Source organism: Clupea harengus, unplaced genomic scaffold, assembly GCF_900700415.2.
Source record: "Clupea harengus unplaced genomic scaffold, Ch_v2.0.2, whole genome shotgun sequence".
NCBI classification, from domain to species: Eukaryota; Metazoa; Chordata; class Actinopteri; order Clupeiformes; family Clupeidae; genus Clupea; species Clupea harengus.
The window spans coordinates 1-22853 of record NW_024880472.1 but is presented as its reverse complement, the minus strand read 5'-3'; the positions used below and the strand labels follow the sequence as shown (position 1 = coordinate 22853).

The 22853-nt window shown below is 43.3% G+C and overlaps 2 protein-coding genes and 1 non-coding gene across 3 annotated transcripts; 1 reads left to right on the top strand and 2 right to left on the bottom strand.

The window, feature by feature from the left end:
* The first annotated feature begins 372 nt into the window (after window positions 1-372).
* LOC122132224 (E3 ubiquitin-protein ligase DTX4-like) lies at window positions 373-17824 on the top strand. The gene is made up of 6 exons (XM_042707053.1): window positions 373-4527; window positions 13204-13427; window positions 13598-13659; window positions 14076-14396; window positions 14722-14811; window positions 15169-17824. The coding sequence occupies exons 1-6, from the start codon at window positions 3470-3472 to the stop codon at window positions 15391-15393; spliced, it is 1980 nt and encodes a 659-aa protein (XP_042562987.1). The 5' UTR covers window positions 373-3469; the 3' UTR covers window positions 15394-17824.
* Window positions 17825-18017: 193 nt separating this feature from the next.
* Window positions 18018-18107, bottom strand: trnay-gua. The gene is given in 2 exon segments: window positions 18018-18053; window positions 18071-18107. It is a non-coding gene; the product is annotated as a tRNA-Tyr (tRNA).
* Window positions 18108-18963: 856 nt separating this feature from the next.
* On the bottom strand, window positions 18964-21831 carry LOC122132225 (ladderlectin-like). Its single transcript, XM_042707054.1, has 9 exons — window positions 21722-21831; window positions 21468-21548; window positions 21185-21238; window positions 20880-20918; window positions 20677-20718; window positions 20350-20444; window positions 19820-19945; window positions 19469-19568; window positions 18964-19370 (listed from the first exon to the last, which is right to left on the bottom strand). The coding sequence occupies exons 2-9, from the start codon at window positions 21529-21531 to the stop codon at window positions 19300-19302; spliced, it is 591 nt and encodes a 196-aa protein (XP_042562988.1). The 5' UTR covers window positions 21532-21548; window positions 21722-21831; the 3' UTR covers window positions 18964-19299.
* Between the last annotated feature and the right edge of the window lie 1022 nt (window positions 21832-22853).

Genomic DNA, 22853 nt, shown 5'->3' with positions numbered 1-22853 from the left:
CGCAGTTGCCTCGACTGAATAATTTATGGTTCTTCGACGGTTGTGGGGGTTGAAAAGCAATAAAAAAAAAAGATGGCGGCGGACCAAACTCCGTAGATGGTCGTATTTGTACATAAAAGTTGTTTGTTTGACATTTGTTTTTGCTTAGATTTTTTTTAAGTTACAGAGAAATAGACACTGTACAACCCTTTATTGTAACTGAAAAATATGTCTGAGGGGATTTGCGAGGTGTCTGAGCCAGCTATCTAATGTTGGCATACTACTACCCACAAGGTAAACAGCGATGTATTGACGGATAGACGGAGATGGATAGTTACAAAATTTGCCACGGAGACGTGCTCGGAGAGGGTTTGCCACGACGGAGAGGGCTCTCTGTGTCTCCGCGTATCCGTAAACGGCCGACCATAAATCTGCCTTTAGTGTCTCGGCTGTTGCAGTTCATGCCGTTAACAGAACAAAATACACTTCTCCAGTCCTTGAACCTTAGAGCTACAGGTGAAGTACCAAATGTACAGTGAACTGATTGCAGTACTGTCACCAGAAGACTTGAAGGTGTTACTATGGAGACTTGTTGCCAACCATGAGTGACTGTTCCAATGCTGTTTCCAGTTGAGCACTGATTCTCCGATGATTGAATGATTCCAAAATATGCCCACAAAACATGTTCTTGGGACAATAGATAACAATAGACTTCTCATCACAGCAGAACCAAGTAGCAGATGATGTATATATTCACTGAATGGTTGCTTCATCATGTGTTTTGTATCATTTTTCACTGCATATTGGTTGTCAGGTCAAGCAAAGACCAATCATGTTATCCTAAGAATGGGAAATGCATGACTCCATTCAGTTGACATCCTATGTTGTCTGTTATTGTAGTTGTCTTAAGTCACTTCCTAGGCCAGATTAATTAGCACAATAGAAAAAAGACATGGTAATCATTCCCAAGACTCCACACTGGCATTATTTAGTATTATGTTGTCGAGACAACTTTTCGGCCTGATGGTGGAAAGGCAGTTACAGTCTTGGCCCAAAGTGGTTGAAAGTACCCACACTGTAATCCCGCTGTGAACGGCCTTTTGTTATGAGGTGTTCAGTCGGCTTCAGGTGTCTGCGCTATGTTTACCTTTGTGAGTACCTCTATTCAAGGTGGGTTAGACCTCACACCCTATCATTCTGAGCCAGGTCCCCTCCCACTCCCTGGTGAGGCTGACTCCGAGGGTTGTTGATGCTTTTGTGCTGCTAATGAAAGGCACACAAGAAATACTCTACTGCACAAAGACCTGAGGGACCTCAGGTACAATAGAGTCCCAGCAGGAAGTGATTATTGTCTGTAGAAGAAGTTGATAAGCAGAGACGAAATACAATGGAAGGTGATCAAAGGACATCCAAGACATCCGGCAATCTTTTTAGATGGGAACCTATAGGGACTGAAACATACAAGCCGCACACTTCTTCACACATTTTTAGATACATTCATCACAAACTGTGTTGCAGAATAAGAATTTGACTGCATTGTAACTAATGTTTTGAGTGTCAGGCAGACATTTAATGTGTGCTATACTTCAGTTAAATCAAGTTCATAATGCTTTCCATTGTGAAGAGTGGCTCAAAGGGAACCACATCAGTGAGAGCTAATTCATTTTCAGGTCTTCTGCCTTGAGACAGTCCAATCCTCTTCAGACCATAGAAAGACTGATATTGGCTCTTGGCTTTTAGCCTTTTGAGGCTTTCTCCCTCAATGCCAATGTGCCACTGTGTGATGATGCCAGGCATCCCCTGGAAATGTCCTTTTGCCTAGCTATATTGTCATTGATTGAAGAAACTTGCTACCCTTCTTCCCCAGTGACGGTCTAGGTCATGATTGGAGGGTCTCTGTACCCGCTTCCGTAGAGCGCCGATTTGATGCCAAGCGCCCCACACTCTAACAAGGAAATGTGCAGCATTTCATTTTGCATTAACAGTTTTGTGGGAGTAATTACAGTTTTTGCAGTTACACTTATTGTCTATGCCTATGGAGGAAACAACAGTAATGGCTCTGTGAAATCACGGTGGCAAACTGTTGGGAGTGGAACCAACTCTGTACTCCGACATGCTGGTTTGATGCTGTTGGCCCATATCACTTTAGAGCATGTTTACTATACCACTCCCTCCAAATCATTATATTGTTGATAAGGCATGTGTTAGAGCCTAAGTATACAGCTTTCGCGCAACGTGGATGCATATGTGTTTGTACGTATGCATTTGTGTCTCCAAAGTATGCTAGTTTTGCTTTTGCAGACACAGCAAATCAATAGGAATGTTTGAAATAATATTTCGATTTCATTTATTTTTTTGTTTTTTTGTTATAGTCCTATAGTTTTCTCTGCCCCTTCATAACCATTTACTCATCTACCTACCTTAAAATACCTAGCAATCTTATCAGCTATGATTTGCTGAAGCAAGAAATAAATGAAACATTTCCAGGGAGCAAACATATTAATCAAATGTGCCTCTGTACTGTAGGTCGCTTTGGATAAAAGTATCTGCTGAATGAATAGAGGGTGGATAAGGATTTTGTTTTCTCTTGGCCATGAACCAGTGCTTAAAAACTTGCACACACACATGCACAGTCAATGCGCACAGTGTGTCTGTCTGCACTGACGACATTTGTTGGTGCTGCGCGACAGTCCACACGCACCGTCCGGTTGATGACATTTGCGTCATGCGCACCGTGCGCGGACCTAAATCAAAGTATTTTTAGGCAAGTCTCGCCTCTCGACAACCATCTTGGCAGTGCCTCCAGGCAGCTCTTTTGGGCAAACAAGATCAGTCTCGTGTCTAAATGAATGCACAGAGATCCATAACTCCACTTATGAGAAAAAGTATCACGTGAATCGGACATAAATGGTAAGGATAAAAAAAAGACTTTATTCTTTGTGTTGACTTGCTCACTGCGCATGAACCAAATTTATGGCGCAGCTATTACTATGGCAACAGTGGAAATGAACCGAACGTGCAGGGGAGGCGTAACATCAATTATGCCATTTCCAACAATGGGATCGGCTCTTCAAAATACAGGGCAGGACTTCCAGTTGCAAATCCAATATGTCCTGTATAACGTCTCTGCCTAAATGTAGCCGTGTTCACAGGAGCATACTGAAGACTTTACAATGAGTACCCACGGTCTCGGCCCTGTTTCCCTGGCACACCAATAGAAATAGAGGACCTCCATCACACATGCAGGGTGCATGGTGTTCCTATGCTTTCTGTAGTTCATTATGCACTTGCTTCCTGGCTATGTTTCTCATGTTTATTGCTATACTGTTTTCAGATTTCTCTAGAAGTTTGAACTTTATCTGAATTTCTTTGTCTCTGTACAGGCACATTGAGACCAGTACGACGCAGCTTCTATGACCCCACATCGGCGCCTGGCCAGGGCTGGTTATGGGAGTGGGAAAATGACACAGGCTCCTGGACGACGTATGACATGGAAGTCGGCATCGCCATCCAGGCAGCTCGGGACCGCAACCAACCCTGGCTGGACCTGGCGCCGCTGGGGTTTTGCTACCTCATTGATTTCCAGAGCATGACGCAGATAAACCGGCAGACTCAACGGCACAGACGCATCCAACGGCGCTCAGACATGGCCTACCCTCTAGTGTCTGGCCCGCTCCCCAAATCGAGCCAGGGGGGCTGGGCCACCTCGGGCACAGGGGGAGGGCGTGGAGGAGGCGAAGCTACAACAGGAGGTGGGGATAGCGGGGGTACAGGGGCAGGGCTTGGAGTTGGGGGCTCGACCGGGATGCTCTTAGGTGTTGGGGTGTCTGGTCTAACCTCATCCAGTGGAGGAAACAGTGGCGGCAGTAGCAGTAATGGGAGTGTTGTGTACCCCAGCAGTACAGTCTCCATGTCCTCTCTAGCATCACTGGGTCAGCCGTGTGCCTGTCAGCAATGTATGCTTGTCATGAGTGTCAAAGCCAATGCTGTGGCTGCTTCGTACACTCTGGGCCGCAAGCCCTCGCAGTCCAAACCTTCCCTGAGCCCCAAAGTTACAGCCAGAGGTACCTCTGGTTCAACTGGTACTAACTCGAACTCGTACTCTCACACTCTGCCACACCCACTGTCGTACGCGTCCTCAGCGAGGACTCTCTCCCCACGCGTAAGTGCTGCCGCCTTTGCCCACTCGATCTCCCTGCTCACCTCTGGCACTGCCACGCTGTCTCTCTCCAACCGCCCGCCTCCCCCGCCTCTGCCCCCGCCTCAGCCGCCACCAGCAGCCAATCAGCAGCAGCCTCCAGGCATGCCCTCCACACCTGGCCTCCCCCATTCTACCTCCTCCTCGCCATCTGTGCCAACTGCCACACTTATCACCACAGCGACCGCCACCACCTCTTCATCCTCATCCCTGCCTTCACCTGCCGTGCCCGCACAGCGCTCTGCCGCCTGTGCTGCACCACTGCCAGCCCGTGCCAGCTTGGCAGGCCTCAGCCGTCCTGCCCTGCAACGCATTGCTATGGCACAGTCGCGGGCCCTTATTGCCTCAGGGTGAGTTACCACATAACCACATGGCTCTTTATCCACTTTGTCGTCAATGTGCACTGTGCTCACATTTCACTGAAAGATCAAACGAAGTTGTTCCTTTTAACTGTTTCTTGAGGAGTTTCAGCCTTGCCATTTGTCATGGGGGTTATTGTGTGTTGCCTTAGCTTTGAGTTATCGGGAAGACAGGAAGTTCTTTGGAGCAATCTCATTGGCCTGGTCTACAACAGTGGTGTCTGCAGAAGTGACAAATGACTTGATGGAAATGGAGATGTAGTCAATGATGTGATAAATGCATCATTTGAAATTGTATGACAGTCAAGGAAACAACTCTGACTTGCATTCATGAACTACAAAAATCACCAAACCTAATTCAACCCTGTTTTAAATTCCGATTAAATGCACTAAAGGGTGGCGGTTCCCTTTCTGCGCTGTGGTGATTGGTACATCCTGACATAATTTTCCACTCTGCGGCCAAACCCATACAAAATCGTTGAGGATTGTGTGAAGTGTAAATATTGAAATTCAACAGCTGAGACGCTCTCTCTTGTTGCGTGATCTTAATCGCCTGTTCTCACAACATCCATGTGCTGCTTTCCATGATTAGAAACACTGCTGCCCACATCCTCCGCTAAGTGTCTGCATATAGTGCAGAGAGGGGACATAAGCTCAGCATGCACAGTGCATTGAGTCATTTAGATGATGTGTTCAGAACACTTTTATAACACTGCCAAAGCAGAATGTTGGATTTATTACATTAGAATAGAGGCTGATCATTTTAACACTGGTGGAACCCAAGCTGTCTAGAAGTTTGGAAGGACATGTGAAAAGGAAGGAATGAATGAATGTACAGATGAATCAGAAAGAGAGCAGAAAAAGGCCATTTTGTGGTCACACAGGCGATTTTTAACTTCCCTGTCTGGTTGATTTTTATCAGTGGCAGTTGAAGTGCTGAAAGCAGCGAGTCGTGGGAAAAAAAGGAAAGCTGTCTATTTTTCTGTCTGTATCACTAAGGTGGCAACCACAAAAGTTGGAGGGATATTCAGAAACGCCTGTGGTGCGAAAAACAAAAACAAAAAATGGAATTTGTCATCTCTCGAATTCTTAGCTTGCACATATGCTACACATCAGGTTTCTTAAAATAACACTTTCCTTATGTTAATAACACTTTGCTTTTATGTTCACAAAGTTTTTCTTTTTCTTGTGAGAGACTTGTGTCAGTAATTTGGAGTTTCTAGTTGAAGATCTGCATCTGCGCATTTATCACTTGCATTGAAATTGCATTCCCAGAAGTACTTGGATTTAAGTCCAGGCCTCTCCGAGGGTTTAAAGTGGTTCTTGTGTCTGGGCTGGTGCTCTTTGTTTCCATTTCCTGTCATGTGTTTTGAGTTAGACAGTGCGAGTCTGGGTAATCCCATTTGTTCATTCTGTCATCCAGATGACAATGTCAGGGACTGTACATGAACGATTAAGTTTGTGGCTAACCATCAGAAAGAGAAAGAGAAAGAGAGAGAGAGAGAGAGAGAGAGAGAGAGAGAGAGAGAGAGAGAGAGAGAGAGAGAGAGAGAGAGAGAGAGAGAGAGAGAGAGAGAGAGAGAGAGAGAGAGAGAGATGTGTTTTGAAGAAGCTTGTTTGTGTGTGTGTGTGTGCGCCTATGTGTGTGTCGATATGTGTGTTGGTGTTGCAGGAAAGCATGGTTGTAAGCAAGTGTGTGTGTGTGGGTGTGTGGGTGTGTAGGTATGCTTGTGTGGGAGTGTGGGAGTGTGTTTCTCACACTGCTAAATCATTCAGTGCGTGTCAGGCCCGCGGCCATCTGGGAGCAGAGAGAGAAGTGCTTGCAGAGCAGTAGAGGAATGAGAGTGTAGGCATTATGAGAGAATGAGGGAGACGAGAGGAGAGCCTTGGGGGATGATGGGGGGGGGGGGTTGATAAGGGTCAGCACCTCCCTCCGTCTCTAGGAACACCCCCACCCCCAAGCACCCTGTATCCCCTGTTGCTGTCCTGCTTCCCAGGCTTCCCAGAGTTTGGATAAGGGGGTGGGGCTTTAGGGGGGGGATGTGGATGGGGGTACTCCTCAGCCCCATTGTGTGCTTGTGGTGGGTTTCCATGACAACTTTTGTTTGCCCCCCGACAAGCCCTAGTTGGCATTAGCAACACAATGCTGCCTTGCTGGCAGAGTGGGGTGTGTGTGTGTGTGTGTGTGTTTATGTGTGTGGGGGGAGGGAAGGTTGGGGAGATTAGGTTTTTTTGGGGGGGGCAATTGGAAATTGGGAAGACAAAAGAGGGCACAATCATTATTGTCAGGATCTGTCTCAGTCTATCTTGAGGCATTTGTCAAGAGAGTTAGGAAGGAGGGGAGATGGAGTCAGTGAGTGGAGAGTGTGTGTGTGTGTGTGTGCGTATGTGTACGTGTGTGTGTGTGCGTGCGTGTGTGTGTGTGTATGCATGGCTAAGAGGGGGTGGTGTCTGAAGTCTGCCAGGCAGACACAGACGCTGTCACACATCCTGAGAGCGAGAGAAGGGAAGGCTGAGACAAAAGAGCGACTGGGAGAGCTCGGAGAGATTGATCGCACATTGGTGCGAGAGCCCTGGATTCAGCCAAATCTGTGCCTGTGGAGAGTGTGGGAGAGATGGGGCATAGGTGAAGGAGGGAGAAGAAGAAAAGAAAACAAGAAATGGGGAGCGCTGGGAGTGGACGAGGAAAACAGTGTGAAAACGGCCAGACTCTGGAAATAGTTTGTTAGCAGGTGTCAATCAGTGGCCTGCATACGCAGAGAGATGCACACACAGCCTCACAGAGCCTCGCGCAGAACGGCCTCGTAAGCAGAAAGGCGCACATGCTGAGCAAGTCAATATTGACCTTTCGGTGCGGCTGTGGGATGGAATGTGGTCTCTGTTTTCCCAGCGAGTGTGAGAAATGGACAAAACAAAAGTAAAGTGGGGGTGGAGGTTGTGAAAGAAAAAAAAATGAGAGGACATTGAGATAGCCGGGAGAAAAGAAGACGGGATACCTTACAGTAGATGAGAGTGGAAAGGGAAGTAGAAAGCAAGCGAATGATTAATCGGAGGGTCTGGAATTTCCATTCCAGACTTTGTTTTGGTGTTCAACAAATCCATGGAGATGACCTTGTCTGCCCGTTAGAGGGAGCTGTGAGTTCACATGCACACACACACACACACACACACACACACACGTTCCCTCTTTCTCAGTCCAACCAGTCAGGCAGAGCTCTTCATTGTCCTTCGTCTTTGTACTGAAGGCTATAGTCACAAAGTCATAGCATCGGTTTCATCATAGGACCATGACACAATCCTGAACAGTAATGACATTTTCAGAGATTCAGTGTTTTTCTGGATATGAGTGTGTGTCCATGTGTGAATATGAATGCTCTTGTGAGGTTGAGTGTGTGTCCATGTGTGAATATGAATGCTCTTGTGAGGTTGAGTGTGGTTATTTGTGTGGTTTTATGTGTGTGTCCTTCCCTTGCGTTTGAGAGAGTAGCTGTGGTTGTATAGCTAACCCTATGTGAGGTGCAGCACTCTCTGGTAAATTATGACCCTGGATTTCAACTCGCTCAGATGACCATCTGGACACAGAAAAGAGCAAGAGCAGATAAAAGGAGTGAAGGAATGAGTGGGAGTTGAGAGACAAGGGACCTGTCATGGAGCGGGGAGGCCCAGGGTGGGGCGGGCGGGTGGGGTGGGGCGGGCGGGTGGGTGGGGTGGGGCGGGTGAGGCAGGGTCTCAAGAGGGTCAGGTGCACCCCTGACTGGCAAATCTAAATGCCCCCTAAAGAGTCTCAGTTTTTTTTCTCTTTCCTGCCATGTCACCGTCTCAAAATGTAGTTGAGAAGCCGGCAATTCTGCAGCACGTGTAAGCTAACTGCTTAAGTTTGAGGCTGAAACTTGTGTGTGTGTGTGTGTGTGTGTGTGTGTGTGTGTGTGTGTGTGTGTGTGTGTGTGTGTGCAAGCACCCATGTAACAAATGCAGTGAGGTGTTATGCGTGTCCCACTGAAATCAAAATGTGTTCCCTTTGCTGTAAGAAGGGGGAAATAATGACTTAATTAGCTGCAATTATCAGTGGAGGTGCCAAGAGGTTAAAACACAGCTGTCTTTAGAGAAGAATAGAGGCGAATAGAAAAGAGAAAGAAAGCGTGAGATTATGGAGTTCAAAATGATTTTAGCACAATTATAAAAGCATACAAAAAACTTGTACCAGTTTTTTGATGAGGCAAGAGGTGTACCTAAATAAGGTGGACTGTTAAGGTTTCACCGCAAGTACAAGCCGAAAGATACCAGAAAAACACGTCTGGGCTTATGCAGTAGTGTTCATTCTCAGCTGAGAAGTCATGTTGTAAAAAGATTGTTGCAGTATAAAACCAAGGAACCTAAGATGTTTTTGCCAAGCTTTCATCAATGAGTGAGTAATGGGTGAGGTTTTGCATGACTCATGGGTAATCTGATGGGTTTTGCGTGTGATTGTGTGTGTGTGTGTGTGTGTGTGGAGATCGATGGTGTGTAGATGTAGGATTAAGGGGTTTCACCACAGTCCTGTTCACCCATATGCTTGAGCTCTTAGTCCATTAAAGGATAACAAACCCACAGGTCAAGTCACTGCTGTTTGGGCACGTGAGCACTCCTCAGATGTGGGTCAGTCATCTCTCACACCTGTGTGTCTCTCATTCACACTTCCAAGAGTAGTAGTTCGGAAAGCAGTTTGCCAAAGTTATCATGTAACTCCTCCCAATGGGTTACTCCGATATTAGATAGCCATTCGATTAGATGTTTGTTATTTTGTCAAAGTTATCCTTATCTTTATTCCCACGATGTGGTGAGTGGTGGTATGCGATTTAGTAAAACTCTATTCTAAATATACCTACATAGTGTGCTGTGTGTGTGTGTGTGTATCTGTCTGTGTGTCTGTCAGTGGGGCGTTTGAGAAGTATGTTAATGCTCTTTGGATTAGCCGTGTATCAAACATGACTAAACATTCTCCACAGTCTGCTCCTAGTGGCTGGCCTCATCCCATTGCCATGATGCAAACAAAGCAGCGCGTTAGCTTGGTATTAATACAGGCGATGACGCCCTCACTCCGTCAGTCCCCTGCTGGTTTCCTCTCACCAGAAGCTGTCTTCTCACTACTTTACATGGCAGATGTACAAGTAAACCGAAGTTGTGCTGATTCATGCAACTGACCCGTTCAAGTGTTGCTAGGCTCTGCTTTATAACATCTCTCGGGTTAGAGTTCACCACTTTGTAGAGCTGAAGTAACAAAAGAACAGACATACACTCTCAAACTCACTCTCAGTCACACACACATACACACACACACACACACAAACAAACAAACAAACAAACAAACAGGTAAACATGGCCAGTTAAGCCAAAATATCAGCTAGCCAGTTTGTCTCTCTTATTTCCTTTAGCCTTTAGCGTTAATAAAGAATTATCAGTGTAACATCAGAGTATTAATCAACTGTTTTCCATTACATCCCCAGCATCCTGTAATAATGATAATCCCCAGACGATAATCTCTGTGTTGGTGGTTCAATATCTAATCCATTCGCCCCCACCCTTTCTCCAATTAGGCCAAGTGTTAATACTTTGCAAATACAGACTGAAATCTGTCCAGTGGTTTGACAAATAAGGGGCTTCACAAAACCCTTTGGGGGATGTTACTGTGACCCCCACTATAGAGGGTCCGACACTGGCCACTGTGTTTGTGGATTGAGCCAATTTGTCTAATTGTGTCTTAAAAGTCACTGCTTCAGTATTTAGTTGGCTCTTTCTCCTTTGTTCTGGTTTTTTTTCTGTTAAAAAGTCTATTCAGGAGGTTCACTCGAATGTGTAATTCCCTCTAGAAAAGCAGGGAGATAAAAGATGTGGAGTCCTTGTGAGGTATCTGACCACAGATGTTTGCAGACCCAGTTGGTCTCCTTTGTTGCACAGATGTCGTCAGTGTAGTGATTTTTACTACATATTTTGCCTTATCTAGTACTAGTAAAATAGCACTGTGGTCCAAATAGTCAAACCAAATTACTATATAAAACATAATATGATCAGTTAGTTTTCATTGATCTATCGTGAGCTTTGATTATTGAATAGTGTTTAACGGTTGTTGAATAGTGTGAATAGTGTTAATCATTCATCGTGTATTCAGTCTACATGTGCGTAAAGTCTTAAGTGGTCTAAGAGTTGGCAAGGTTTGTCAAATGAACAGACCATGTGGAGGTAATCCCGGGCAGGTGAGCCGCGTCACTGCTGTAAGGTAGGTCAGCAGGTGGATTAGTACTATAAGAGACTGGCCAGACTCAGGCAGTGGTGTGTTTACAGAGGGGAGCACACGGAGACATAGCCGCACAGGATTTCTGTAGAAAGGGAAGGAAAGAGACAAACTTCTAGTTTGAGTGCCAGAATACAGGAGGTATTCAAATGTACTTGGCGGAGTGGAATTACAATTAGAAGAGACTGCAGAACGGAGCCAATTTCATTTTCCTGTTTGTTTGGTGTGGACTGGGCAGACACTCATTTCTGAACCACACAAAGAGTGACAAGGAATCAATTCTTGACCTTTTTCCTTGGAAGTATATTTTTTTTTTTATAGTCCCTTGATTGATTTTGTCACTCTGATAAGCATCCCCGGGGGAAAGATGACCGTCATCAGGCCTTTCCAGTGAGTATTGACCCACAGCTTCTGTGGACCATTCACATCACTCATCACACCTCCTATAGAACCCATCACAGAACAGAAATATTAACGCTGTGATTGGCCACATGTTGTATGGAGAGTATTGACGAGATTGAGATGAAAGGTTTGTGACTTGGGCAGAGTTGATGGCAATGGCCGGGTTTCAAGATTACCTTGGAATAGTACTAAGGTGGTCTGACTGTGATAACAGTACATTTTTTGGAACGTCTGTTGGTTTGTTATCAGAAGCAGTTCGAGTTAGGAGGTAATACAGAAATGAACCGCAGTTGTTTTTAAACGTACTTATGAAGGAGCTAATGAAGGAGAGTGAAGTGTGTGAATGGGTGCTGAAAACAAACACTGGAACTGAACAGAGGTCTATTTTACTAAGGTTTGTATATACGTATGTGTGAAAACAATCACTGAGCAACACAATTTAAAGATTAGAAGACAAGACCATTGCATTCGGTACTGTGAAATTCTTGTTAAAAGGCATTGCCGATACCTGTTCCATGAACTACATTAAATAGCCATAGCCTTTTTGCAAAGAAACACATCGCCCCTTCAGCGGCTGGCATCTGATACACAAAGTACCTGGAGGGAATGTGCCTAGCTCTTGGTTGAATGTGTCAGAGGGCAGCCAAGGTCCGCCTGCCCTCCTGTCTGTGCCCACTGTGGGAATCACGGGGTCAGCAGAGCAAGGGAGGGTTGGCCTCCTGGATGTCTATAAATGTCTATAAAATGTTGCCACAGTCGGCAGTGGCACTACCAGGGCAGACGGAAAAGGGAGGCGGGGCATGAAAGAAAGATTAGAGATCACAGGTCATGACTGCGACATGTGAATATGTGTCACCTCAGCACCTTGGTGGCGAAGCTCCAGGGTATTAGTGCGTGCACGTGTCAAACTGACTTAAACAGGGATGGGGTGGGTGATGCTGGCTGTGATCTGATCGGATTGCTCTGATGCTGGTTGGCTGCATGGGGGCTCCAGTCAGTGGCATAACGTGGAAGTGTATGTGAGGTAAATCCTCAGCTCTTGAGTCTAGAAAGGCTTTGTGGACCTGGAGGAAAGTCTGGTAACACGAGAGGAGTTGGTCCCGTTAAAGGGCTTAGGTGAGAAGACTTCATTTATACGTGTCATATGTGCACATCACAGTCCTAATACATTAACAACAAGATTCTACTCTACTTCAACACTTAGCAATTAGGGGTGGGGAAAAAAATCGATTTTTCGATTTTTCTCGATTCTCTCTACAACGATTCTGTTTCGATTCAGAAAAGTTCATAATCGATTTTTTAATAAAAAAAAAAAAAAAAAAAATATTTAGATTTTTTTTTTTTTTTTTTTTACACATCCATTTTGTGTTGAAATGCAAGCTGCATCGCTTATTGCATTGTTCATTGAAAGTCATAATTGTGACAAGGAAAAGCTTTTTCTCTAATAAAAAAATAGAGAAGGTAATTCATCTGTTGATTTTCTTTAATTATCAAACACAAAGTAGGAAGTGATTTGAGACTCTGAGTAGCAAACTCAAATGTTTTAAAAATCGACATGCATCCATAATCGTTTTATCGGTTTAGAATTGATAATCGATAATCGGTTTAGAATCGAAAATCGGTTTAGAATCGATAATCGGTTTAGAATCGAATCGTTGACCTCTGAATCGGAATCGAATCGAATCGTGAGATGCCAAGAGATTCCCACCCCTATTAGCAATACAACACAGAGCTTCTGCTACCAATTGTCTTCATAGTCACTTTCCACTTGACAATGTAAATAGGGCTGTTATTATTAGTTCTGGATGCACTGAATGTGTGAAAGGTTGTTAGGCTTACAAGGAAGTCTCTGTGCATCTTTGTTGTGAGATGCCAGGATTCAATCACCATTCAGGTCATTCTGGTTTGCTGGTGTGCAATCCAAACTCTGATGAAGTTAAACTGTAAATCCCCCTTCATGTTGGTAACATAACTGTCTGTCTGTCTCGCTGTGGCAGGGTGCCCACGGTGCCAGTGAAGAACCTGAACGGCTCCAGCCCAGTGCACCCGGCGCTGGCGGGCATCACGGGGATCCTGATGAGCGCCGCAGCACTGCCCGTCTGCCTCACGCGCCCGCCTAAGCTGGTGCTGCACCCGCCGCCCGTCAGCAAGAGTGACATCAAGCCTATCCCCGGCCTCGGCCACTGCTGCCGCAAGACCAGCAAGAAGCAAGCTCGCAAGGGTGGGTGCTGAGCAAGCAGAAATGCGCACATAGACACACACACACACACTGACACTCCCACACATCCACATACAAACCTTCATAAATAGTTATGCTCTAAAAAAAAATTCATACACACCTGTACACCATAGGTCAGTGTTCTGACCCGACATTCTGTGTCTCTTCCATAGGCAAGACTCCAGAGGAGGTGGTGAAGCGCTATCTGCAGAAGGTCCGCAGTCCCCCAGAGGAGGTGAGCAACTTTTGTTCTGCTAGTGTCTGAACACAGAGGAACTACTTGACTGGTCATGGAGTTCAACCACTTAGGGGAAGCCAAACGTTGATGTGCAGTTAGTTAACACAGATAGCTGGACCATTTTTGTCCTTTCTTTTAGTACACTCTCCTGCACAATGTTAAGTGGCTTGTTCTGTCACTTCGTTTGTGTCAAAGAGGAGTTGTATATCTTTGGTTCATTTATTTTATTTATTTATTTTTGGTGACGCATAATTATAAGTAAACACCACACTACCACACACACAGAGAAACCTTCATCATGCCACCAGCTAAACACACAACATTAACACATTTGGTATATATTAATGATATACATTTATTCTCTATAACGCCCATGTGGGGTTCATGTGAAATAACTCCTTAACTCTCAACAGGACTGCACCATCTGCATGGAGGTTCTCTTGGGCCCCTCCGGCTACAAAGGCCCTGGGGTGGGTGGCATCTCGCGGGGTGAGTCCGTGGGGCGTCTGGCCCAGTGTGGGCACCAGTACCATATCCAGTGCTTGGTGGCCATGTACAACAATGGCAATAAAGATGGCAGCCTCCAGTGCCCCACATGTAAGACCATCTACGGGGTGAAGACGGGAAACCAGCCACCCGGCAAGATGGAATACCATGTCATCCCCCACTCCCTGCCTGGGCACCCCGACTGCAAGACCATCCGCATCATCTACAACATCCCTCCAGGCCTGCAGGTCAGGCCCATTAATATGACACACGTCTCAGATATTTATGTACCATTGTTTGGAAATTGCATGGATATAATAAATAAATAAATAAAACTTTGTACAAATGTGCAGTGTGCAGGTGGTCTCACATGGTAGAGCAAATATTACACCCCTTTTACTGTTGTTGTTTATTGTTTTTGTTTGTACCACCCCATTATTTTCAGTCATAGGTTGCAGGTTCTATCCATAAATACAATTGCGTGCGTTTGAAATTGATTGTCCCAAGTCATCTTTCCTTCACTTTTTGGATGTTCTCAGAGTTTACGTGTCTGTTGTCCCTGTTGTCTTTCAGGGACCTGAGCACCCAAGCCCAGGCAAAGCCTTCACTGCCAGAGGCTTCCCTCGTCACTGCTATCTCCCTGACAGCGAGAAAGGGCGCAAGGTATGTTCTCTCCTGTGTGTGAATGCGTCCTCTTGTGTTTCTGTTATTAGCAAACCAGTCCACTTAGACGCCTGAAGCCATGATGAAATCAGTTTGTGACATGTTTTACACATGTATTACCTATATGCTTTACAGTGTATAGTCATTCAAATAAAATATATGTCTGTTGTACATCTCATAACCCATAAAAAGCAGATGTTTACTTCTCAAAACCTTGACATTCAGCAGTCTCTCACTTAGGCCCCAGGGTGAAAGCCAATGTATTGTATTACACATCCCACTTTGTGTATGTAGTATGAATTTGATGCATTGTGTTTTGTGTGTATTGTGTGGCTGACGTGTGCACCTCCCCCTCAGGTGCTGCGGCTACTGCTGGTGGCGTGGGACAGGCGCCTGATCTTCTCTGTGGGAACATCCAGCACCACCGGCGAGTCGGACACCGTCATCTGGAACGAGGTCCACCACAAGACCGAGTTCGGCTCCAACCTCACAGGCCACGGGTACCCTGACCCCGGCTACCTGGACAATGTTCTGGAGGAGCTGAAGGCCCAGGGTATCACGGACGACGAGATACAGCAGTGAGGAAGGAGGGAGAGGGGCAGAGAGGAGCTGAAGAAGAGGGAAGCATGAAGGACCCTGAAAACCCTGCCAGAGCTTCACATGCTGGAGGAGGGAGGACGACGGGGTGGGAGACACTTAGAGGGCAGCCTGGTTATAAGAGTGAAGAGGGAGAGGGAGAGGGAGAGGGAGGAAGTCCCTTGCTGCAATGATATGCAGAATATGAATATGACTTGGTCTGACATGAAAAACGAAGTACTGTATGTGGTGCTCCCAGGTCCGAGCAGTATTGTTGACTAAATCTTAGGTATGAAGGTACATAAGACATTTGCATAAAGGAGGTACTAATTCTTATAAGGTTTTAATTACATTAATTAACACGCTGATGCTAACCCAGAGATGTGAGTAGAGAGAGTTTAGAGTGAGAGGGAAAGGAAAAAGATGGTGAAAAGATTCAAAGAGCAGGGAAAAGAAGGAACATGGAAGGAAAGACCTGAGGGGGAGGTGGAGTGGGATTCAGTGAGGACATGAAGGAAAGAAAAAGAATGAGAAATGGTGGTCTATGAATGTAGTTTCTAATATAGGGGTAGGACAACATTTTGTTTTTTTTGCAAAACCCAAAATATGGAGTCTGTTTGGTCAAATGATTGCATGTGGGGCTTGAACTTGAATGTGTACAACATACAATGGGATGGAAGGACTGGTAGCCAGTGCTTGTTTGAATTTTGACTCTCTGGCGCCCTCAAGTGTCTCAAATACATTCCATGGTTATTTATCCATGTAGAGCGGTACATGTTACCCAAATACCTTTTCCAGTATCGCTGTTGTTCAATACCATCCAATGCATTAGATACATCATGTACTGACATTACTTTTATGTATTACTTTTGTACAGGTTATGTATGATGACTTTTGCTTTCTTTTTACTTTTGTACTCACAATGTTTTGAGACTGGTGGCACCCTACACCCAAGTGGTCTGCCATGAATATTACATTGTCTTTGCCAGTGTCTCATAATGGTGGTGATTTGGATTTTTTTTTCTCTGTGAATAGACGGTGGCTCTGCCTCCGTTAGTGTCTGTATGTTGAGACGTGTAAATGAGCAACCTGTTTTGCTTGTCAAAAGGAGATGACCTCCTCTTGGAGAGGTGATAAGGTAGGAGTCAGTGTTTGCTGGTCCTAGGATTCGAGAAGAGAGAAAAGACAGCAAGGACTTCAGATTGGACAGATTATGGTGTGGAGCAACCAGTGCAACAGGTTGGAGGGATCATCCAGATCAAGATCACTGGGTGGGCAGTTGGACCAAAGTGTCTTTCTTAAAATAATTAATTTGAGAACTCCACAGTGAAGAGGCCAGATCTCCAATTATTCCCCACCCCCCTCGGAAAGTACAGAAACGGGCATTATAGTCTATATATTACCTATGAAGGTGATGTTCTGGTGCCATATGACTATTCAAAGACGCATATCTCTGCTGTTTTAACACTGTCAGCCCCCCACCCCCCTGTATTGGATTGCTCCCATTTCCCTTATTCCCTGTCCAGTCTCTTGAGTTGGGTCTATGACCATGATCTATGTCCAGTGACCTGATGTACGGGCAAAGTGTGTGAATGAGTGAATTGGAGTGTGTGTGTGTGTGTGTGTGTGTGTGTGTGTGTGTGTGTGTGTGTTTTTCAGTATGTGACCATGCAAGAGTGAGCCCATGCATCGGCAGTATGCATGCATTTATACTTGATAATATGTATGAATGTGTCTGTTTACAGACTTGTTATATGAGGTACAAATAAGTGAATGAGCTGCACAATTGTTTTTCTTTTGAAAAATACCAGTTTATTTCTCATGATATTATGTTGCTCTGCATAACTTCTTTATAAACAATTTTCAGTTATAACCATTTTTGGTCTCGTTTTTTTTTTGTATATAACCTTTGTATGTTACTTCTTTTATTTTTCTTACCTAAATGCATTTGTGCTGAGAGGAGTGTTGATTTGTCATCATTCTTCTTGGTCTTTATAATTCATTGTGTACAGAATTTCAGTATGTACGTAAATGTCTTTTCTTTGTGAAAAGGAATATATACTAAGGTGGACTTCTCTAAGTGTTATGTGAAGTGCTGTTTTCTCTGGAGACCCACTCCTTCATTGGACACCTCATTGTCACCCACAGAGAAGCTAAAAAAACCAAGGTGAAGTCAACAACAATGTAGCTGCTATGTGTTCAATCAATGTGTACACCAGGTGGACTGCACTGTCTTGCCTCTTCTGTTGGTATTTTTTAAATATTGTCTTTCCCAAGAGAGGTAAGACGGTCAGACTGTAGAGGAGTGGTGTTTTGGTCAGCAACAGAGCATTAAACATGTACATAGTGCTGAATGAGAGGGGATTGTAAATTTCAAAAAGTTACGGAAATATGTAAGGCAAGCAAAAAATAAACAAAATAAACATGTGAAAAAGTAGTATTGTATGTTTTGTGATTGATACGTTCATTTCTTTTGGAGAAACATCGGTCCACCTGTCCTATTCAACACAACAAAGTCGTTCTAATGAGAAAGAGTATTTAAAAATCTGTAAATAGTTGATTTGAGGCTTTGAAAGTCACAGCACAGTTCATATCGTATCATAAGCCAGACTAGATGGGAAAAGATTTCCTCCTTCGAGCCGGATTTGAACCAGCGACCTAAGGATATCGGTATGTATTACCTCTACAGTCCTCCGCTCTACCAACTGAGCTATCGAAGGGGTTGAAACAAAGTTGACGTTCCTACGTAGTTAAAGCAAGATTATGTAGTATGTAGGAATTTTTCACTATCATAATATCGCCTGGGCAACTAGTTTCGTTGCTATCTGAAAAATTATTTTTGCTAGTATAAGGTCATTTTAAGGACAGATAAACACACTAGTCGTTTCAACTAGCCATGCAGACTCTGCACTACGTTGTGATCCAGCACGGCACAACCTGCAAAAATACTGTTTGTCCTACTAATGACAAGCTGCTTAGCACAACCTTACAAACTACATACAATGCCAATACACTCGCCTGTAATCACACTGCATGCACCTTGCCACTCTTTTGTGATTATGAAAGACTGGGACTAGTTACATTTTCTTGTTTTCAAGAGATTTTCACAATGAAGCATATGCTAATTACCATTGTAAACGTTGATTTCCTGACCTTGTGACATTCAAACACAAGATACTGTACATTCGCATCGACTGGTAGGCTACATGCAATTTGAGAACTCCAACATTAGCCTTCGTGGTTCAATTATATAATATTTTAGTTTAATAGTTTAATGATTACTAATGGATGGATAAATGGATACTTTATTAATCCCGAGGGAAATTTAGGTCATCCAGTAGTTTATACACTTATAGCCTACACTTATACAACTCACATCAATAACATACACATAGGGAGAACATGTTCACAAGGAGTGGGGAGTTTACAGATACAATAATGGGTCTGACCCTATAGTACAATATGTATTGATTGTGACAGTGTAGATGCCCAGGAGGAAAGTGTTCTTGTGCTGCTAGTGTGGATAGTGCAAAATTATAGTATGAACAGATTGTGACTTTCAAACACTGCTGACAGTTAGGCTTCATTTTTTTTTATTTAAGGAAAACATCTTACATTCATTTTAATCTGAATTAGGAGTATCAACACTTTAAAACTTGAATCAGGAAAAATCTGACAATTTCACCCAGCTGAGTCAATCAGAACATCTCGAGACATCAAGATTTATTTTCTATGCCAACAGAATCGTATCATTTTGAACTTGTTAAACAGATGCTATCAAATAACTGAAGCACAAATGTATTTGTTTAAAATGTGTGCACTCTAACGAAAGTGCTACTTTACTGCTTTCTAACTATAAAATGGCAAATGCCGCACCAATGCTACATACAAACTGATGTTTCAAAACAGGGATCAACAAGAGTTAGGGTCCATTGCACAGATAAATGACAATGCGGATGCACAATTCCCGTTTGACCAGCCACCTGCAAAGACACAAAACAATCAGGTCACAAAACATAGGCCTAAACACATTAGAGGACTGTCAAAGGTGGTTTTAAACTATTCTGAAAGGTAAACTTACTTGAGGAGCTCATGTGAATGCACTGGAAGCTTGATACACTGTTCTGTGTCAACCAATTTGTGTAATAGAAGCCTGCTCTGTCAATCCACATCCATGAACCCTGGAGCACAGAGAAGGCATCAGACATGGTCAATTAAACATTTAAATGATCAACTATCAATTTTTGTATTTGACAGTGTGAGTGGACTATATGCACGTTTTCCTGTTTGTTTTTGCTGTAGCCTACAACATAATGCATTGGCCACAAATGATTTATATAGAATGATGGCCTGCAATTAAAAACACACTATATTCAATGTTTGGGTTTATTTGCCTGGTATGTGGGGTAGAAAATAGCAGGGAAGGCCTTACCTGGAAGTAGAAACCACCAATCCAAGCTGTCGATCTGCCAGCCACTTGAGCTAGACCCTGCAGGAAGTGGTATTCCTGTGGGCTCTGGACTGAGGCTAGTGCTGCCTGCTGGTTCACACAGAATTTCTGCCAAGAGGGTGGGAGGAAAAGAAAGCCATTATAGGTAGAGGTAACTCTAGAACTATTATGTGTCACTGAATGGAGGGGAGTTCTTAAAATACATAAATGCAATGCAGACAGATGTAGGTCAGTTGTAGCCTACATCTAAGCTACAACTTGAAATACCTTAATGCAATGTATGTGTGTTTTCACAATTGCCATGCCTTTAAATACGCTGAATATGTTAAATACTGTATATCCTAATATCCACGATATGGTGAAATGCATTTTTATTTCCTTGTTATGCCTCATTGCCACATTACACAGGTGTAGGTCGGTTGTAGCCTATTGGCCAAGCCATGACTCAATCATATATGATACTACCCAATATTAACTGAAAGCAGTCAAAATACAAAAGTACAAAAGAGTACCTCAGCATTGATCCAGTTCATTGGGGAGCTCACATACATGAAACAACGTGACCCGGACTTGAACCAGCCAGGGGGACAGTAGAGGAAGCGGCTCTCTGCAGGGGGGGAAATATGTACATATAAAAATGAAAAGGGGGATGAAATAAATAGAATGTTTTCACCCTTATAAATGCAGTAAGCAGACAGTGACGAATGTGAATAGTCAAGCATGGGTTAATTTGTGGTACTGCAAATAAAATTATTTTTTTCAGTTAAAAAGTGGTACAATGCCATTGACTGTCATCTTAGAAGACTCCATGTTCCAGAATGATCATAGAGGTAACTTACGCTGAAGTTGCTCATCCTCAGTTCCATCTTCAGCCGTCAATACTGTATAAACACACATCAAATAATGACTATTATGAACACATTTCTTTTGGGTGGGATACGACTAGGTCGACGAGGAGATTTCAAGACTGAGGATGTTTCTATGAAATCGTTTATATGTTGTGATATTTGATGGGCTTTCGGTTATTTAATTTGACACTTACCTGGGGTAAATTCTTCTTCATTTCCAACTACAGCAGCAGCTAAAAGGAAAGTGAACAAACAATTATCAGCAATCAAAAGTCTACACACATAGGCTATTGTATGAGAACATACAACATTAATTCATCAGACATAGAAATATTCATTTATCCTTTGTTTCTATGAGCATTTTTGCATGATTCTAGCTAAAGTTTGTGTCTGGATCAAATAAATAATTAAGATCTACAATTTCACAGTTTTATATAAAAACACAACTTCACCTTCAAAGAAAAATACTTCAGATAAAATTCGTTTTTAAGGCACATACTGTTGTTATATGTGGCTTCTTCAGCAGCAGCCTCAGTGTTTTCTTCCACAGGGACTTCAGATGAGAATGAAAGGAATAATGATGTATAAACATAATATAATAAATAAATAATAAACTCAAGTGTAGTTTTTTTGTTGAAGTGTTTGTGGATAATAGTACTGGAATAATATATGTAATCTGTTAATGCAATGAGTTTTTTGCTCTGTGTCTACAATGGAGATGACTTTTTAATCGACGTGTTATCGTATACAAAAGCAGTCTGAAACAATCTTAAAACTCCTACCTGTTGCTGACCATGATAGAGAAATTGATAGGCAGAGAAGAGCAGAAAACATTAGCGTCCTCATGGTGAATTATGGGTTTACTGCAAGAATGATTTGGAATGGTGAATTATACATCATGTTGATTTAAAGAGATGAAACATAACACATCCTGTCATTATTAACATTTAATGTAATCATTTATATCTCATCAAATAAATGAGAGTATGACCAGAAATAAATAATGACGAGATATTTGAAAAGGTAAAACTCTTACCAGTTTCTCAAGCGAGATCTTCCAGGTGTGTTAGTACTGAAGGATGCTGCTGTATGCTGTATTTATAGCGGTAGGATATATCACACCCTCACACGATACCTTCTTCGGCCAACCAGGAAAAAAAATTAACCAGGAAACAAAATATGTTATGGGATGACAGGAAATTGTTTGCTGTTGAGTAATCATCAACTAGGCTGTCGATAACAAGATATCGTATCTAGAAAGGTGATTAATTTCTGTAACAGAGAAACGTGAGGTCAACTCCCTCATAAAAGCAGCACAAGAAAGAAACACACGCATTTACATTTGATTGTTCCTTGTTCCCTGTTCCTTCTCGCAAGTTAGACTGTGAAACATATTACCATTAGATAACAAACTATTTAGAAATCTCTAAGACTTTTTTGAACTTTGCACTCAAAAAGATTATGAGGACACGACAGATAGTAGAATGCTCTTTATTATATTTCTGTCATCTGTCTTGGTGCTATACGTTGATTCCAGTTTTTAACCATGCATTCTGTGCAAGTGTATAGATATTGCTCACATTTAATTTCATCAAAACAAATCAAAGCAATTTCTATGATCATGTGTTATCATTATGTTTGTTGTTTTACCTCTCACACTTTTCAATCACAATTATTCAAGCATGGTGGTTCTCAGTTGAAAAGGCTGTACGGATACATGGCTCAAAAGACTTTTCATCACACAGATTTCACAGAGGTGTGCTTAGAGCAAGGATATATATATATATATGATATAAAAGCTTAGAGCAAGGATATATAGATGATATATAAACTTAGAGCAAAGATATATAGATGATATATAAGCTTAGAGCAAGGATATCTAGATGATATATAAGCTTAGAGCAAGGATATATAGATGATAAATAAGCTTAACAAACAAGGCTGACTTCAGTCAGTTTACTGTGGCACAAACGACACACAGCAACACACACATGCATTTTAGGTGGCGACACAGGACACACACACACACACACACGCACATGCAGGCCGAGGTCGCAGTGAATTTTTCCTCTGCATTTTTCCCATCCCGGACTGTCCTTCCTCCAGGACCCCAGGAGCAGTGGGCAGCCTTTAGGCGCCCGGGGACCAAGTCAAGTGATCCGTCCTTC